General features: G+C 43.9%; 2 protein-coding genes across 5 annotated transcripts; one reads left to right on the top strand and one right to left on the bottom strand.

Moving 5' to 3' along the window:
- TIFA (TRAF interacting protein with forkhead associated domain) lies at positions 1 to 4,104 on the top strand. Its single transcript, XM_021531563.3, has 3 exons — positions 1 to 40; positions 258 to 357; positions 2,179 to 4,104. Exon 3 carries the CDS (start codon positions 2,231 to 2,233, stop codon positions 2,792 to 2,794), a length of 564 nt encoding a protein of 187 aa, XP_021387238.2. The 5' UTR covers positions 1 to 40; positions 258 to 357; positions 2,179 to 2,230; the 3' UTR covers positions 2,795 to 4,104.
- A 219-nt stretch (positions 4,105 to 4,323) lies between these two features.
- On the bottom strand, positions 4,324 to 17,111 carry AP1AR (adaptor related protein complex 1 associated regulatory protein). Of its 4 annotated transcripts, none has more exons than XM_021531566.2 (10): positions 16,880 to 17,111; positions 13,690 to 13,738; positions 13,118 to 13,144; positions 12,667 to 12,692; positions 12,185 to 12,281; positions 11,384 to 11,482; positions 9,470 to 9,528; positions 8,488 to 8,561; positions 7,618 to 7,746; positions 4,324 to 6,745 (listed from the first exon to the last, which is right to left on the bottom strand). In XM_021531566.2, exons 1-10 carry the CDS (start codon positions 16,954 to 16,956, stop codon positions 6,480 to 6,482), a joined length of 903 nt encoding a protein of 300 aa, XP_021387241.1. In that variant the 5' UTR covers positions 16,957 to 17,111; the 3' UTR covers positions 4,324 to 6,479. The 4 variants fall into 4 exon arrangements, with proteins under 4 accessions (XP_021387241.1, XP_021387239.1, XP_021387243.1 ...); XM_021531564.2 differs by having other exon boundaries at positions 9,470 to 9,531; XM_021531568.2 differs by lacking the exon at positions 11,384 to 11,482.
- Positions 17,112 to 19,003: the final 1,892 nt, after the last annotated feature.

Here is a 19,003-nt window from a genome sequence, read left to right on the forward strand (position 1 = left end):
GCGGGATTCCCGGGAGCGAGGAGCGCCGCAGCCCCGGCAGGTGAGAGCCGGGCTGGGCCGCCGTGAGGGAAGGAAGGGGGCGGGATAGATCGGCGGGCAGCCGGCATGTCGCCAGGCACTTCCCGTGGGTTCGGTCCGGGGCATCCCGGGCTGTGGGGTGGGGAGGTGGCGCCGAGCCTGCTCCGGGAGCCGGAGCCCGTATTCCCGTTGTTCTGCTGCCTCTGGAAGTGGGGGTAGTGGCACTCGCTGTCCCCTAGGAGAGGATGGTGAGGTGGGTTTGGCTCCGGTGGAGGTACGGCCGACAGAGCTGCGAGGGAGATCCACAGAAAGTTTCTTCCTCCTGGCCGATGCTCTCTGGTAAGTAGAAACTCCTTCAGCATTTACGTGCGGGAATGTTCAGTGTGCTCCTCCACCTCGGTGAGCCTTTGGGGCAGCACTGGGCAGCCGTGAGGGGATGCCTGAGGTGATTGTGGATGTGGATGTGGAGCCGGGAGATCCTCTGGGAGCTGCCGAGATCCAGGTTCATCAGTGGGTGCTGCCGAAGCAATGGGTGGCTGTTCTTTTTTAAATTAATGCAGCCGTCTGTAAAACTCGGTAAGGTGAACTACAGTGGCAAGGCACTGCGGAGCCTCTGCGGGCTGAACTGCAAACATAATGAAAGCGCTCAGTGGTTTCCCCCCTTCACCCAAAGATGACCTCGTGTAATATCCCCTGACCTCATGGAATATCCCCTTACCGGTGCAAAACAAGGAAGGGCAGAGCTAGACACGGGGCCGGTCCCTCCTGGCCCACCGAGGTGCTTCCAGCATCCCAGAGAGACCTGGGAATCCACAAGGAGGAGGGACTGATAATGGTGCCACCACAGCTTGGCTCACAGATGGCAAAGGAGTAACCTGCTACCAGGGCATCTGTCTGTATTCCTGCCAAAAGCACAGATGATATTTCCTAGCTTGTTTTAAAGGGAGCTCTGCTGAAAATTCTGTGTTTTCACTCATCATCTGTGCTGTTGCAACCTGCTTCAGTAGCTAAGATGAGGTTGCTGAGCTATTGTGTCAGAACTGTGGCTGATTTTGTGTTTAAGGTGCAGAGGAACCAGTTTTGAGGTTTCACACAGAAAATCATGCACTGATACACCAGCATGCACTATGCTTGGTGTTTGTGTACAGCGTGTAAAAACCACAAGTCAACTCCGTCATCACAAAACACAATCATCACTTCATTGCAGTGATGATTCAGCCAGTCATAAAGCTCTGAATGGAGCTGGTGAGCTCCAGATCTGTGTGAGACACACTGGGATCTTACAGCAATCTGGATGTAGAAACATCTGCTCTGTGTGGTACCGGAGAAACGGCTGCACACATGTTCCTCTGGTGAGTAACTGGGAGCTCATTTGCTGGTTTCTACTTTCAGACAGCAAGACTTTTCTTTTCAAGGCTCAGTTTTAGTGCGGGAAGATGCTGGCCTTGCATTTAGAGAACCAGATGGCAGCCTTTCCTGAGCTGGTTTTATTAGGGTGCACTGCAGTCGCTCAGGCCTTGGAACAGAATTTGTTTCATAAGTATGTGGTCTCTGTGCTGCATGTGAAGAACTTTAAAAAACAGCACAAAACTATCAAACAAAAGAAAAGTAAATTTTTTTAGCACTTCTTCAGCAGCAGAGAGCTGGGGTTTTCCAACAGACAATGGGGAAATAGCTAGAGGTGGTGACAATTCCTCTTTTAGGTCTTGTGGACAGTCCAACTTTTGCATTCACTTTTTATGCAGTCACTTCTAAACACTTTCTGTGCAACAGGTCAGGTCAGTGAGCCCAAGGAATGCTTTATAAACATATTGAATTATCACTGCCTACACACAGACTGTTGGTAAAAGTCCCTTGATACCTTCCAGCCACAGGACACACCGAGAACAGGGCGCACAGGCCCAGCCACTAGTGCCTAACTCCATTTTAAGTCTGTCAGGCAAATCTTACTGCTAAATAACATATTTCTTGCAAAGATAAATCTGCCTGTGAGACCCTCACGAAGAGCTTGCTGGCAGCAGTGGTCAGTCGTGGCTGCTGAGCTCCCACTCCTGTGCTTTCATCATGTTTGTTGTCAGGTATCTGCAGGTTCTGTCCAGTGTAGAGCAGCACAGGAAATATTTCAGTGCCACGCTCAAACCAATTTGTTGGGTTCCACAGCTGTTCCACGCCGTGATTTTGCCCTCTCCTGGTTCTGAGGGCTCCTCTCGTCATGAGCTCCTTCGAGGAGGCCGAAACAGAGGAGACGGTGACGTGCCTCCACCTGACCTTCTACCACCCCGGCCAGGGCGAGAAGATGATGTTCCGCTGCCTGGATTTCTGCAGGCGCCAGCAGGTCCGGGCGGACGACACGGCCAAGTTCGGCCGCGATTCCAGCCTCTGCCGCTACAGCCTGATGGACACGCGCGTCTCCCGCATCCAGTTCTCCCTGCAGTTCTACAGGAAGCTCCACACCTCGGAGTACGGCTTTGAGGTCAAGAACTTGAGCAAGAAAACCAAACTGACCGTCAACCAAACGGAACTGGCTTACTTGAACAAAATCGAGCTGCCCCTGAAGTGCATCATCTGTTTTGGGGACTACCAGATCCTGGCAGAGATTCAAGAAGGGGAGGCCGTGGATTATTTTGAGATTCACTTACACTTGGCTGAAGCACCCATCTTACAAGAAAGGTGCCTGCCATCCCTGCAGCCTATACCCGAGAATGGCATTTCTCCTTCCTTTTCTCTTTCCCAAGGCAAAAGCCCCACAGAGATTGATGAAAACGAGCTGTACTAGCGGGGGGAAGGAGGCTGGATCAGGTTTTGTAGTCTCCAACATACACGGCTCTCACCTCAGCCCAGTGTTCTTGGCGGTGCTTGCTGACTGCTGCACATCAGTTTTCTTTACTTGGTGTTTTCAGCACAGGCATTCCACAGCACTGCTCCACAGAAATGGATTCCTGCCACTGCCTTCACTGAGGGCTCTCTGATGCCCAGAAAGGTGTGGGAGGTGGGAGGTCACTCAGATCCATGGCAGCAGGTTTGAACTGTGGCCGCGTGCCTTGAAGGGACATTGAACAGTCATTAATACAGAGCATGCACAACAGGGTTTTTGGTCCCAGCCAAGGGGTGACACAATGTCTTGTTGCATATTGTACTTCGTGCTCTGCTTTGCACACCAAATTCCAAACAGTGTTTTTTGCGAGCCTAGGTTGTGACTTCACAGATTTCGCAACTTAGAAACGCTTTGTCCTTTTGAATTTATGTTTTTATTAGCTTCAAAGCTGAGTTTCTTTTTTATTTCTACTTATTTAATTAACTTTTTTTTTTTTGCAAGTTAACTACTTTTGCTTGTGATGTAGACAAACACATAGCATCAATGATCATGGTTTATAAAAATCCACATTAGTTTTGCAATAAATATATTTTGTTCTGTATTAAGGATTTGCTCCATTATATAGCTGCAATCTAGACGAATTTTTGGAGAATAAAATTATTTCCAGGACCATCCAGATAAGAGACTGTCACTGGCACTATTCCAGGCTTTCCAAAAATGCCATCACTCCAAGGTAAGAATTTACTTAAATACTTTCAGGAAGTTTTCTACCTCTACTCCTCTACCCAAACGTCTCTTAATTATTTTCTTGTCTTTTAAGCATTTTTCAGGTTGTTGCAGTTAAGTTTTTCTTTGTCAGGGGCTCAGCTTTTCATTGGCATTTGGCTTTTTTATTTTGTCAAATATTTTAGTTTGCTTGAAAGACACACTGGGGCAGGAGTTACCCATTTTATCATCCCTAAATATTAGGATGTATTTCAGCATTAATCATTCCAAGAAAACCATAATTATAACTGAGGGGAGGAACAGCTGATAGTAAGGCAACCAACCACAAGTGTGAGAAAGCCATGGGAGAGGCTATGAAACTCAAACACAGGTTAATGTAGGATTTGTCTCGTTCATCTCCTCTGTGACAAAATTACTTTGTTGCCATGTTTTCCAAGCCTGGAACCAGGCTCTGGTTTCCAAACAACAATCACTTGCTCAGCTGTATTTACTTGAGGTAAGAATAAACTGTGTAAAACACACATTAAAAAATGAGTTGTCCCCTATGACTACATTGATCTGACCAGCAAAAGATAATTTACACAAGGAAGGTTATTTTGCCTTTAAAGGGTGTGGCTACAGCTGCTCATATCCAACAGGAGAAGGGCTCCATGCTCCAAATTCCTCAGGTCTTCTGCAACAGGCCCTCAAAAGGGACACTGGAATTCAGCAGGGCTCTGACATGGCTGCCACAAACCCAGAAACAGATACCACACTGTCAAATGTAAGACTTGCTGAAAATTTTAATGACTTTTAAATTTGTCCAGATCGGCATTTTACAGTACCCTTGAACTGCTTCACGTGAGCTGCTTATAGAATCCCTCCGTTTCTCAAATACCCACAGAGATAGAGAATCACTTCAAAAGTCACCCAGTGTGGTGCACTGAGTACTGCAAATGTTCTCATTAACCATGGCTACAGAACATGCCCATCACAGAAAAAGCTGGAGTCAGCCTCCTTTTTCCTAAGTGCTTGTCTGTTCTAAGGGCAGGACTGTCAGCTGATTGACTTCCTCAAGGCATGGTCAGGACAAGGTCACCTCATGTTCCCTGGCCAGGAGAAGCAGTGACCAGGGCAGGGGAGGTGACAGTTTCAGCAGGTAAAAAAAAACATGTTATTTACATGTTGAGGAAGTTGCCTTCCTTCCCATATGAATATATTGTACAAAGAAATACCCAGAAGTCACACAGCAGTAGCTTAGGCCAAACCCAAAATATACATTTGATGTTTACAGATCTTTAAAGCTCGTTACAAGTATTGCAAATATAAATAATGGCAGTAAAATATTTTCAGTGACACAGGTACAACTGAAGAGATGGAATGTTACCAACAGGATTCATCTGTTCTCTAGGTTATTTGTACACATTTAACCCCAGTGTGCAGTATTTTCGTTCCTTATCCACACTGTAATGACCCAAATATTCCAAATAGCTTCAGATGAGCTAAACCACATTTTTCACACAACTTTCACCGACACATTCAGGTCTGATGATTGACAGAGCAGGTTCATTACTTACCACGTGTTCCCTTTTACTCCAAAACAAAGTTAAACCCTGTCACCCTTTTTCCCCTGGAAAAATGAGACAGCTGCACAAAATAATGGCAGAGCAGAATGGCTTTAATTTGAAACTTTGGGGAAAGCTTGAGATCTGCAAGTACTTTGCAGGTTCTCTTTTGTTAAAAAGTAAGATTGACATGGAATACCGGGGAGACCACACAGCACAGGACAGCAGTGGTGCAGTCACTGAATATGAATACCTCCTTGGATTTCAGTCCCTATTAGAAGGATTAACCATCCACTTGAGAGGCACAGGAAAGGCAGAGCACTTCAACACACTGTTAAAACATGAATTTTTCTTCTTTCTTTTCAAAATGCAGAAGTAGAAATTCAGTCTTTAGGTTCTTGTTCTTCCCACCCCCAGCAGCAGAGCCATCATCCCTCCCCCACTTTGTTCACTGGATGTTGCTTTTCCATAACTGTTCTGGTCCAGTGGAATTATAAATTTTCCACAACTGAGGAATTTTAAGGACCACGTATCAACAGAGGTTGGTCTGTTCAGGGGGGCTGGGAAAACAAGACTTTGGTCCTCCCAGTTCTCCACTGGTTAAAATTCCCATTTTAGTGACACATGTAGAGAATTTTTTTTTTATTTTTGCTTTTCTATCTAGCACACGCTTACTAAGTCTGGCATGTTATTATACAAGGCGGTACCTCACCTAACCTGATGAGTTTTACTATGTTCATTGGGGTTAACCGTGCTTAGTGTGCAGTAATAAAAAAAATTAAAATAAATGGAAAAAGGACAACAGAAGACTAGGAAGGCTTTAAGCTAGACAGACAGGGGAAAATCTGAAAATCTGCTATGTGTCAGATTTGTTTTGCAGCTCTTTTGCACCCTCTAAACAGCTGAAGAGCAAGTCAAAAAGCACAGACCAGAAATAAAAATATTTTTAAATTATTTCTCTATCTTCAAGTATTAAATAAATTATACAGGACTGTTTCTGAGATAAATATTAGGCCAATGATGAATTTTAAAGCAAAATCAATAGAATCATCATCCAGGAAAAAAAAGGCGAGTTAAAATATAGATAAGTCAAAGCTATGAAGCTCCAATTAGTGCAGATAGTTTTATATTAAATCCAGATACCCAGAAATATACACAATAGAATCATCCCAGTTTTCACAAAAGTGGAGAAGAAGGTAGATGATAAAATTGCACTTAGTTCTGAATCCATCCGGACAGCGAGTCGTTCCCGTCGCTCGCCGATCCGCGCGTAAGAAAAAGGGAAGCGGGTTACAAAAGAGCCAAGTGGCTTTGTGGCTGATTCCACTTCCCTTTCCAGCATTTGGTCACGGGCAGGGGCCGTGCTGGGATGGTCACTATCTGTCCTGGTGCTCGGAATCTGACAGCCTGACGTCCGAGGCCGACAGCTCCAGCACGGGATTGACGAAGCCGGCGTACTCGGAGTTGCCGTTGTCGTCCACGGCGGCGCTGACGAAGTCGTTCTCCCATTCCAGCCCGTTGGAATCGTCGGAGGCTGAGGCCGGGTGGCTCCCTGGCTTCCTGCTGTTGAACTTCAGCGCTGCCCGCAGGATGTCCTCCTCCGTCTTGGAGCGCTCCCGCACCGGGATCATCCTGTTCATGCCTGGCGTTTAACACACGCGCGTGAGAAACACGTCCTGGTGAGTTTGCACCTAACTTCTACGTTTCTCCTAGGAGAAACGAGGGTGGAATTTGGATAGATCGGAAAGGTCTTCAGTTTGTTTAATTCCACGCTAAATACGGTTCTGGTCACTGCTCAAAGACATCTAAGATTATTCTGATTTTGTCAGTAATTACGGACATTAATCACCTATTAGATTGGCTAAAAAACAATCTCTTGCTTATTTTTGGCGAGCCTTTCAATAGTCAAGGTCTCAACATTTTGGATAAAGTTTCAACTAAGAGCTTTTGCAGGTTTAGTAAACAAAAGAGCAGGTATTGGCAACAATGAGGAAATGCAGAAATACAGCAGTGATGATACTGCTGTATGATTGCTGGGATACTCCTTGGAATGCAGATCCAAGTCCCCAGTGAATGTTACAGTACAAGTAATAAGGGTTTTTCCCAAAATATTGTAGTCAGACTCCTGACCAACCTCCACATTTTGGAAGGAAGAACAAGCTCTTCCTCAGCTCCTGGCTCACGAGAGGGCAGCATTTCTTTACCATTACTTTTGTCAGGAGTCTACAAGTCAGTGCCACAAAATGCAGGGAAATGAATTTATTTATCTAGTGGAGTATCCTAATAAATGAATTCATTTAGGAGGGATCTCTCCACATTTATCAAAAATAAGGCAATTTTTCAGTAAAAATAATTTATAGTTTAAACCATTACAAACTTGTCAGAAATTCTATCAGAAACAAGTTTTAAATCACCTTCCCTTTTGAAAAAGACAAATGTACAATGAATGCAGCTTAAATTGTCAACATCTTTAACTCTGGAGTTCAGGATAAACCTGAAATGCAAGATAAATACCTTCTTCATCCTCCCACTCTAAATCCAATGAGGTGCTGTCATCGTTGCCACTCACTGATTTGGTTTTGGTCATCAAGTCACAACTGCTCTCCGTGTTGGGTGTCAGCACTGTGGCATCAGATGAAAGCCCTATTTAAAAAAAACCCATAATGTATTTTTAATTTGTAAATGTACTTGAATTTCAGGTTAAACATGCAAAAGTAAAATTTTAAATTAAGCTCTCATCGTGCTTTGTGACCCTTTAAACCTCAGGAATGCTGGAAAAGGCACTTTATCAGTTCAAAGAGTAATCAGTAGCTTATAAATAGTCAATATCACTGAGATATTGCCTAATTAGAACTAGAAAGGAGTTTAATAAGCTGTAAGCTGGGCTTGTATGAAGACTTGTAAAAATAAAACAAAACCCAAATCAACCCTCTCCTCCCCAAAAAACCAAACTACTCACACAGTCATCAATCCTCCACCTTAGTGGTTGTCATGTACCGTCACCAAAACTTACAGATAAAAGCTTAGCAAATTGTTTTCCTTTAAAATGTTAGTGGATTTTTTTAGTACAGGCAGGCAAATTTACCTCTTGCACTTCATTACAAAAAAATTAAGCATTAATATGCTTCTAATTACTTTGCCAAGGGATGTTAAAAAAAGCTATAAACACACATCTGCATCTTCAACTGGTTTTATAAGAAATGTTCGCCACTATCTTTTATTTAACAGATAAAAAAAGATCATATTTTTAAATTACAGATACATGTATGCACACTTTATATTTGTGTGCATAAACATAAAACTATAAATAATCTGTGTTTATCTAGGAAAAGAAGCAGCATTCTGTGCCCCTCAGGGTCCCTTAACATTTAAAGATGTGCTTACTACTACTTCGGAAAGCTTCATACTGGAATTTTGTATTCCTTAGGAAAGGGTCGAGGTCTTCCTCTGCCACAGAGCTGCAAGAACACAATTTTTAAAGCTTTAGAAACCTCCAAAGGTGCCATCAAAAATATGTTAATCCACATGCCCCCAGCTCTGTGCTACAAAGCACATGCACCCTGAACTAAACGTTTTATAAAATCATCTACAAAATGCCTTTCTATTCCTATTCACCACATCCTCTCCCAGTCCATGCTTCTGCTCAATTGTTATTAGTATTTTCAGTTAAAAATCAATTGAATAATTCAAAACAACTCTTCTCCTCTCTTCATCACTTTAGATAAAATTTCCTTAATTTTCAAATCACTTTTTAAGTAATGCGTTCAAACCCTGCTCCTGCAGTCCATTGATTTTAAAATCTGGCCAGTTCCTACTCAGTTTTCTCAGCTCCTATTCTAAGTGTGCTTCCATAGCAAAATTCCTCCAGTCCCCATGTCTTCAGTGCATGAGTTTTTTCTAAACTCAAACACCATTCCACTGTAAATGTCTCCACTTTTTTTTTTTTAGCTTGTTTTCCCCACCATCACCATTGAACACAGAAGATGGGAATGAAGAGACTTAAAAGAAACAAAGACTTAAATATTTAATAAATAAATATAATTAAGAATATTAATGAAGGAACAGGCAGACTCTTAAGCCATTTAAATAGTGTGCTTCTATTGGGTTTTTAAAACAGGCTCTGAACAATAAAAGTATGTTTATGTTAGGTGAAATTTTACATATAAACACCTTCTTAAAATACACCACTGGATTTTGTGTGTGTGTAAATATCTGTTAGCAGCTGGGAGTAGCACTGTATGCAGCAGTCTAGTAACTCCAGCGTGAACCAGAATGAGCCCAAAATACCCCCTAGCTTTCCAGATGAGGAACAGGAGTACAGACAGGGAAGAGTCTCAGTTTTCATTAATAAAATCTGGTCTCTTACCTCTGGAACTCTCCATTGTTAACAGCATGTGCTCTCTGCGTTATCCTGTGCTGCCTACGCTGCTAGCGAGAAAAGCGGATCGTTGAAAAAGCTGAACACTCAGAGCTCTCAACACTTCATCCTATTTTATGCACCCCCCAAAAAAAGCACATCAGTTTTTAGAAACATGGACACCACCTCAGTCAGGACTGCACCTGTTTTGTCTCCTTTTCTTCTTAAAGTGTTTTCAGTGCACAACAAACACCTGGGTGATGTTGGATTTCTTTTGCTTCGTGCCCAGGAACAGCCACCCTGCCATTTAAAAGATAAATATTTCCTACAAATCCTTTCATCCCTGTGCAAAGCAGTGCTGCCATCTCCTCTGGCTGTCTCCATCAGCACTAAGTGCTTCATCTATATTAATAACAGTTTTGCTGCCTTGCAGGGCCAAAAATATTAATAACTCTGCTACTGTCAACTTCATCTGAGAACTGCTCTTTGCTTCGGGTGTGGGGAGGTAACTGCACTGGATCTGGTGTTTTTCAGTCCCAAGAGGATGATGGTGGGTGGTGTTTTCTGGCACACTTTGCATCTTGGATATTTAAGTAATAGTAATTGCAGGTGGAAATGAGCAAACGGGGAGTGTAGAGAAAAAAGTGGAAGCAAAAATATCACGTTGTGCTAGTTAGAGGTGAAAAGATTCAAGAACGCAGAGAGGAACAGACAGAAATTTGGCACAACACAGTCAACAAATCTGTCAAAATCAATTACTGACACATGCATCGATTTTCTTTCAGGATTCCTATACCCACTTAATACCCAATATAGATTATCTCCCCATTTTGCCAGGTCACATCCCAATATCCAGCACTGCCAGTTCCAGGACACACACATATTAAAATTTCCTGCTGTTACAGACACTGACATTTAGTAGGGCAACATCAGCAAGCCAAATGAGCTTTCAGAGAGCTTGCCATACTTCCAGGGAAAAAGCAATTTTCCCATTTGTGCCCACAAACAGCAGGGAGATGAATGATGCATTCAAAAATAGCTTCCAGTTCATCTAGAAGGGCTAAGTGCTCAATGCATATCTGGACAAAAACGCTTCCTTAAGATCCTTATAATCCTTATGGGTTTTGAGGAGGCTGTTTGAGCAGGAGATAAGTGGTACTAATTTTACACCACGAGGAAATTAAAATCTCTACAATCCATTCTGTCTTAGGTCCTGACTAAAAGAAGTGCATATTAAAAATACTTAAAGACAAGAAATACAGCATTTCTTGCACAGAACTTCTACAAAAATCCGTTAACACGATTAAAAAAAAAAAAATCTACTTTTGCTGGCTTTTATATAGATCAAAAGTGGTAAGAAAAAAAACCCCAGCAGGCAAAAAGGTCAGAAATAATTAACCCTCCCACACCAAATGGCAAGGGGAGAGAAAGAAATGTGAAATGAGAGCTATAGGTAGTGACATAGAAATTAAATGAAAACTCCAGAGCAGGGTCTATACGAAACACAAAGATAAGGAGCAATACAGTGCACAAATATATAAAGTATATTTTACAAGTCTAAATGATGTCTGAATTAAACGTGTGCTTAATTTCAGGGGTATTTTTACCCCAAAGCCATCACAGATCATTTTTACATTTAAGATCAGTAACTTCTGCATATTATATAAGAAGAGTGTGAAGCTAATTATAGATTAAAATTATATCTCATTCAAAATCTATACTTGGCGACAGAAGCTGTTTCAAACAATTATGGTGATTTTCAGCTGCTCCAACCAGCTGCACTTTCAGATCTTGTATTTCTTTCTCTACTTTGCAAGCCAAAGCCTTGTCAGGTCTCCTGAGATGGGAAGGGTATCAGGGAAGTCTGCATAGATGGGAACAGGACAGAGGCTCTCATATATATTGGGGTCTTTTCCCCCTCACCTCCAAGAGCTTTTTCTGCTTTGCTGCCCTGGCTGCTTGACGTTGTGCAGCATATAAAGCCTCCTCTTCTAGTCTTAACTTCTCCTCTTGTAAGGCTAACTGTGTATGAACAAAACAGTAATGGTTAACAAAAGCAGAACCTATCTACCTTCCTATTAATAAAACCATAAGTGCGAGAAAACAAAAGAAAAGCAGCTAGAAAAACAAAATAAAACAAAATTGACTACAGCTAAAGCATTAACTGGATTTAACAGCTTCCCTCCCCGCAAGCGAACAGCCCGAGAAATTTAGGTAACTACTGAGAAAAAAATTATTATTAGTGAACTGCTGTAATGCTTTTTTCTATTTTATCATGGACTGCACAGTGAAAGATTTAAAGCTTTTCAGTTCCATAGGCACTTTAGATTAAAGTTCATTCAAGTTCTACATTGTATTCCACATCATATTCCATTAACTGCTGCAGCACTAAAACAGAGTAACAAATTATGTGGGTTTTTTTCCCTTAAGAAAGTTGTGGAGAAAATTTAGCACACGAAAAGTTGATTCAAGATTATTCCCCATTTAGTCTTGTCACTGAAGAAAGGGTCCAATTTAAGAGATCCTGGTCAGAAACCCAGCCTGTTCATTCCATTTTTCAGCTAAGAGCTATTAAAAACAAGTAATTTGTGCACCTAGTAGGCTAAAAAATACCAACTGATGAACAAAACCCAATTGTTCCATGTGAGTGGAATCTCCTAGTGTCCATGACTCATCCTAACATTTTTGGAAGAAAAACCATTTGTACTCACTGTGACCACTTACCTCTGTCTGAAGCTTCAAATCAACAACTCTCTGCTTTTCAGCGATGGAGTCGTAGTGTCTCTCTTTCAGGTCTGCAATTTCTTCCTCAGTCAGAGGCCTGGGGAAACACAAAAAAAGCTCCATCTATTATTCATGCATGACAACCCACATCTGCACTTTGACTTGTCTGTGTGGACTTTCCTGACCAGTCCTTTAAGGCAGATCCAACAGGCTGTGCCTGTGGCCTGCTCCTCCTGAAAGTTCCAGTTTGTTCCTCACTCTCACAATATATATTATTTATATCTTTACAGAAAGTATATTTTCAGAATCATCTCCACTAACAGAACTACTGGGATAGAACCATTACCGTCACTGCAGTCCATATCTCACTTTTTTTTTTTCCTTACTTGTTTTTGTCCCTCATTTTTCCCTTACTCCATTTTGTTTAGTGTTCACAGTGGGACAGCAGAGGGAAGGAGAGGTCCTCAGTCTCAAAGTCTTACCTGTGACTGCTTCCTGGGCTTTCCCCCTGTTAAAATAAATAAAGAAGAAAAGTCTGATTTTTGTAAATACAGAGCACTTCCAGAACTTCCCTTAGCAGAGCAACCCACGTCCATTTCTGTCTCAGACTGAGGATACTTGCTGAGTCTTATGCAGGAGCAAATTCTCCTTTGAGTCTTTCCAAACACACTTTCCCCCCACACCTCTTCTTTTCTTTCTTCCCAAAGTCCATAGTGCCCCCTTCCTTAATGGGTTATTTCCCATACTCTCCAAAACCAATCTCTTAGATCTTTATACAAAGCCTTAAATTCATATTTCCAGTGCAAGGAAAACTGAAAGTAAAAAAAAAAAAATCCCATGATTTAAGTCTATAGCTCAGCTTAAAGTAGGAGGAAGATTCAAAATTTTTAAGGATTTTACAAGCAGGTTCCACATAATGCCCCAGGTACTCACCTCATCACTTTCCACCAGGTTCTCAAACTGCAGAGGAAAAAGAAATAATTTTTACAGCTCAATATAATGAGTCACTAAAGACACACAGCAAATATGATTGCATATTTGATGTGTCTTGTAAAAACAGTACTCCAATTCTAACAGTGGGACTGTAACCCTACTTTCAGAGGTATTTTATTTTTAGAGTTGGACCTTCTTACCAATGTCTCTCCTCCTAAAAGGAGAAGAGTCCTAATTAAATAACAAGCATTCTAAGCTGCACAAACTCATCCAGCAGAAGTTCAGCTGTCACATAAAAAGAAAAAAAAAAAAAGCAAATAGAAATCCTCTGCACTGGTTTTCAGTATAGTAATCTTAAATCTAGTCAGTGCATCAGAAACAGAGGTCAGTACCTACAGCAAAACTCCTTACTGAGCTAAAATCTGGGAGGAGAACAGCACCTCCTTTTTGCAATCTGGGCTGGAATATCCCAGAATATTTCAGTATTCGTTAACTGCAGAAAGTGTTAAAGGCATTGCTAGGATTCAGCTTTTCCCACTTTTTCTTAAATAGCTAAAAATCTAAGTACTCACCTCTATAGTGAAGTGTTCTCCTGTTGAACATGTTCTAAAATACTTGGATCTGGAAAAATAAGTTTACAGTTAGACTGCAGAAGACTTTTCCATATACAGCAGAAGGTAAATGAGCCTGAGAATTTAAAATAGATTTTAAAATATGTTAAACATAAAATAACAACAAAATCTTCATGTGTTTAGCACATTGACTTATTAACTGGAGCTCTGCATCCCTACTACAGCAGACAGAGGCAAAAGCATGTAAACATCCTCTGTAGAACTGGGGAAGAAAACAAAATCCCGAGAGATGAAATCACTGTCAGGATGCTGGACTTGACATTTACAGACTATTAGCATGTTCTGCAATCCCTGTAATACATTTTTCCTAGAAAAAAACATTGTTCCAGGCAACTTCTGAAAATGCTGTTGCTCACCACGGCACTTAACTCTTTCCTGGCATCTTGTACCTCATCAGTGTGAAACAATACAATCTATTTTGACAGCTTGGCTGAGCCTCAGAGAAAAACACCCAATAAGAGGTCAAGGAAACTCTTTTAAGCTTAAAAAAAAAATTATCACACTCTAATTTTATACAGGGTTTCTTCCCCTGATTCTTTATTAAGAATTCTTCCTATTTTATTTTAATTTTTTTGCAGAGGACAGTTAGCTCTGTCCTCTACAAAACCCAACACAGTGTTAAGTTACCTGAACACATTTTTACCTAGCCAAGGAGGTTTGGCCATCATCCAGAAGAACATTCTAATGTAAACACTCTTCAGTGCAACATCCATTTCATCGAGCTGTTTCCAAAACCAGGGTTTCCAGTTACCAGTGCTGACTGGTGCAAGGAATAAAGCCAGGGCCTCAGGGATTTCTACACTTGCATGAAAAGATCGTTCAGCACTTGCAACCAACACCAACCCTGTGACACACCAGCCAAAGCCTGAATTGTTTTAACTGTATCCTGTTTCATCTCCATCTCATTTTCCTTTGGAAGCCAGTGAAGGGAGTGTCTCCCCTGGCAACTTGTTGCACTACCCACTGGTTCCTTCTTGCACAACCTTTCCTGCCACTAAAGAACCTTTTCCAGAGAATTCACTGCTGGGAAAGCAAAGAGGAAAGGCCACTTTCCTCTCTGGAAATCAAGTAGTACGTGACAAAGATAATTGGGACATGTGGCATGAGCACTTAGAGTATTTTCACTGCTGCCCTTCTCTGTAATTTGGTGTGTAGGAGCCAATAACATTAAGCATCTCATCTAACAGCACTCTGGACAGGAAATTGTTCCAGGGCCATCTACACTGTTACCAAACGTGTCATTCCAGTCTGCAGCACCAGGCTTTAGGTAAACTACTTCCAACTTCCCAAGCACTAGAGCTGCAGTCAGCTTAGCTGCAAGAACTGAGCAGCAAACTAAATGCACTGCAAGCTCCCTAAGTGTCATCACAAGCAGCCCAACAGCAAAGCCAGCTTTAGAAGAGCTACTCTTTCAGCAGCTCCTTCAGCTGCTTGCTGAACAGGGCATCAGTCCCAGAAAACTGAATTCTGTGCCAGAGTTTGAGCTCAAAAATCGCAGAATTACAGAAGCTTGAGGTCAGTAGGACAACAAACAGAAGACCCATCAGCTTCACCACTACCCAAAACTTCATGTGAAGTATTAGCAACCTATGAAAGTGTTTGCACTTTTTATAATTCTCACTTAAGCTCTACTTTTAAAAACACTTACTAAAAACTCTATACTTAGTTGTTTAATAAGGAGTTTATCTCTTACAGGCAAATCTTGGAGCATATAAAGATAATGAAGCTGGGGTGGGGGGAGGATCTGAGTGATTAAAATAATCATTAAGTTGATAAGCTACATTTTTACATTATGGTGTTCCAGAAACAGCCAAATGTGGACAATGTGGTATCAATCTCACTTGCAAACTTTACAATACGCCGTATTTTACAGTTTTGGTTTTAACAGAATTCCCTGCTGAGTGGTAGGAGAATAACCTCAACACTGATACTGCTCTGTAAACTACCACCACCACACCCAGAAAACAAACCTGCTCTGAAACACAGAGGCCAGCAGTTCTCTGTACATTTTATATGCCTCAGACTTTCACTGCAGCTTGTGCAACACCTGGACAATTAGACAATCCCGCAGCAGGCAGTAAGATTTGTTTCACTGGTAAGGACAGCCTGCTATTGGACTAACAACATATGCAGTGATTGCCACTAAATTTTTTGTCACTAAAGCTGTCACTAGATTTCCCTGCTGAAAAAAGGGGTATTGGCATGTAGAAGAAGACTCAGCAAAACACACAGGAAGAAGAAGCTTTCAAGTTGTGCAGGAAGAAGCTTTCAAGTACTGCCTGGTGTTCTCAAAGCACAACAAACTGCTGCTTCAGTGCCAGCTGTCAAGGCATTGGAAGTGTTCTCATCCCCTCTGGTGGAGCACTAAAAATACAAGCAGGTATCCTCTACGTGAACTGCTCTGGATTTTCACCCCTGTCTCTGAGAAGCAGCTTGTCTGGAAGGTGAGACTTGCCTGCCAGAGCTGATGTGCAGCAAGAGGCCACGAGCTTGCATCATGTAAACTGCTCAGCAGATCTGCTGAGAACCATTTCTGTCCTAACACATCAGAAGTAAGTGATCCAGTACTGGGCAGGATATGGGAAAACCTCAAGCACTTCCCGTTTGCAGAGCGCTTTTCCGTGAACTGGTTGTCACACGTTTCCAAGAGATAAGAATTTGAACCGTTCTGCAACAGACATGAGTTCATCTGAACCATTCTGCTCCTGATTTATCCCAACAGCGTCTCAGCCTCTGACTCACAGCGAAGACGAGATCACATTGCAGAAAACCGAGGTTTTTTTTTCCATCTTTCGCACAAGCACGGCCGCCTGCACGGCTTTCGGCGACTGACCTGAAAAACCCCTCTGGGCATCTCCTGCCGGAAAAACACCGGGGCTAAGGAGCCGGTGACCCTGGAAGCGCATGAGCCCCGACAGCACGAACCGCGCCGAGCCCGGCGGGCTCCCGGCGCCTCCATCCTCCGGGATGCCGCGGCTCCCGAAAGGAACGGGCGCCGGGCGCGCCCAGACCCCGCATCCCTGCCCACCCTGCCACCCGCTCCTGCCCCACGGGGAAGGCGGAGCCGCCGGGCCCGGCACCTCCCCGCCCCGGGGAGGGGAAAGGGGCAGCCGCGCTGGCTGCTGCTCACCCTCCGCCGCGCTGGATGCGGCCGGGATCCCTCCGGAAGAACAGCCCGCAGCACCACTGCGCCCAGCAGTTCCCCATGGCATCCTGCTGGCCGCAGCTCCTGCTGCCTCCCGGCGGGCTCAGGCCGCCCCGGCCGTGGGGAGGGGCGGCCGCGGACCCCCGGCAACAAAGGGCCGGCACAGCCTCATGGCTGCGCAGGCACGGGCGGTGCTCGCCCCGACCGCCGGCACCGCCCCTGCCGCCGGCGTCACCGGCGACATCGGCCCGCCCCTCGCCGGGACCGTCCCAGCCCGGCAGGATCCCGCCCCAAAAGCGGCTTCCCCCGGGGCCCTGCGCGGCGGGGTCGTCTCACGGTAGCCCGTGCTTTGACAGGAGGAACGTGTGGCAGGGTCCCCGTGGGCAGGATGGAAAATGGCGTTTTGAAAGGAGAGGAATCCCGCTCAAGGTCCCTGTTATTATGAGTGGGAAAAAGGGGTGTCCCCCCAATTATCGAGCCGTGACTGGGTCAGTGCCATCGAGGTAGCAACACCTGGAGCACACCTGGAGCGCAGGCACGGTGTGGTTTAGCGAGGTTCTCCACTCATTCTTGCTCTCTCTGGCTTCTTAAACCGCAGCTCCACACTGCCACGTGGGAACGCAGAATCACGGAACCGCAGAATGGTTTGGGTTTGAAGGGACCTCCAAGCCCATCTTCTTCCAACTCCCTGCCGTGGGCAGCAACACCTTCCCCTATCTCAGATTGTTCCAAGTCCCGTCCAGCCTGGTCCTGGGCTCTTCCAGGGATGGGGCAGCCACAGCTTCTCTGGGCAACCAGGGGCTCTCCACCCTCACAGCGAGGAGTTTCTTCCTAATCTCCAGTTTAATATGCAATCTACTCTCTTTCGGTTTGACCCCACTCCCCCTCGTCCGTGGTAAATTAATGGTGTCATTACAAAGACGTGGATTGCTCCTTTCTTTTAACGGGTCCAAAAGTCTCTCAGCAGTGGAAGGGTTAATTGGATTCCAAGTCAGCTCTCCATTAGCAGCACAGGACAGATGCCAGGACCCAGAGGAGATGCTTGCTAGGATAGTGGTGAGCAGCAGAAGGTAGGAGGAATATAATAAATCACTGCCAAGCACACTCCGATGTTGTTCTTTCCCTGGAAATGTGAGGTCAGCCTGGAAAAGTGCATTACTGTGATTGCATGCAGGGAGAGAGAATGAGGGTGAGGGAGACAAAAAAGCAACCAGGAATTAAGTGCAGAAGGTGATGCCTATCAGTGTGACTCAAGAGGAAGGTTCCAGAAAATATTGCTGGGATATATGATTCCTCATTACGCTCTTTTCCAGAAAATTGACATTTTGGCAAGGTAAATACTGCTGCTTTCCCAAAGAACGACGTTGCAGTATTCCAGCCTGACAGGCGTTCATGAATTCCTTCAGAGAAATTGAACACCTTTTTTTCCACAGTACCCTCAACTATGACATAGAGGCCACCCAACTGAGGCAGGAATATCGGGAATATACATGCGGAATGCCTTCGTTTCTACAATTTGTTCCTGGAGGTGTTTTCCTACACGTGTCCTGCCATGCCACTCCTGACCAGAACATGAGAAGTCAGGGTTAGCAGAAGGCCATCATGGGTTGCTACATCCACCAGTGGATGGAAGGAGCAGGGGGATGCTGGATTAAGAATGTACTGGCTGAAAATACAAGTAAATACAAGGAAACCCACAGGAATGCTTCAGCTTTCCTTCCTCTCAAAGGGAGCAGGTGTCCTCTCAAAGGGAGCAGGTTCATGCACGGTGTTACGTTGCAAATAACACGAGCAGGCACTGCCAAGTTTGTACGATAAACTGCACAGTAAGGCCACCGGCACAGACATCTAAAACTAAATTATTCCACCTTTATTCACGGCTGATCCGTGGCAAGATCAGCAGCCTCCCATCTGCACACAGATTCAGTGTGAGTGGATTCAGGCTGGGCTATTTTTGTCACGTCGCTCAGCCCACCGCGCAAGAGACACCGCTTTACGTGCCCTAGCGGCTTCAAGAACGCAGCCTTTATAACATTTTATTCTTAAAACATTTTATTCTTAAAACATTTGACGAGGCCTTTTAACGAGCCTTTCCTCGCAGCTCCCAGC

This window comes from Lonchura striata, chromosome 4 (genome assembly GCF_046129695.1).
Source record: "Lonchura striata isolate bLonStr1 chromosome 4, bLonStr1.mat, whole genome shotgun sequence".
Taxonomy (NCBI): Eukaryota; Metazoa; Chordata; class Aves; order Passeriformes; family Estrildidae; genus Lonchura; species Lonchura striata.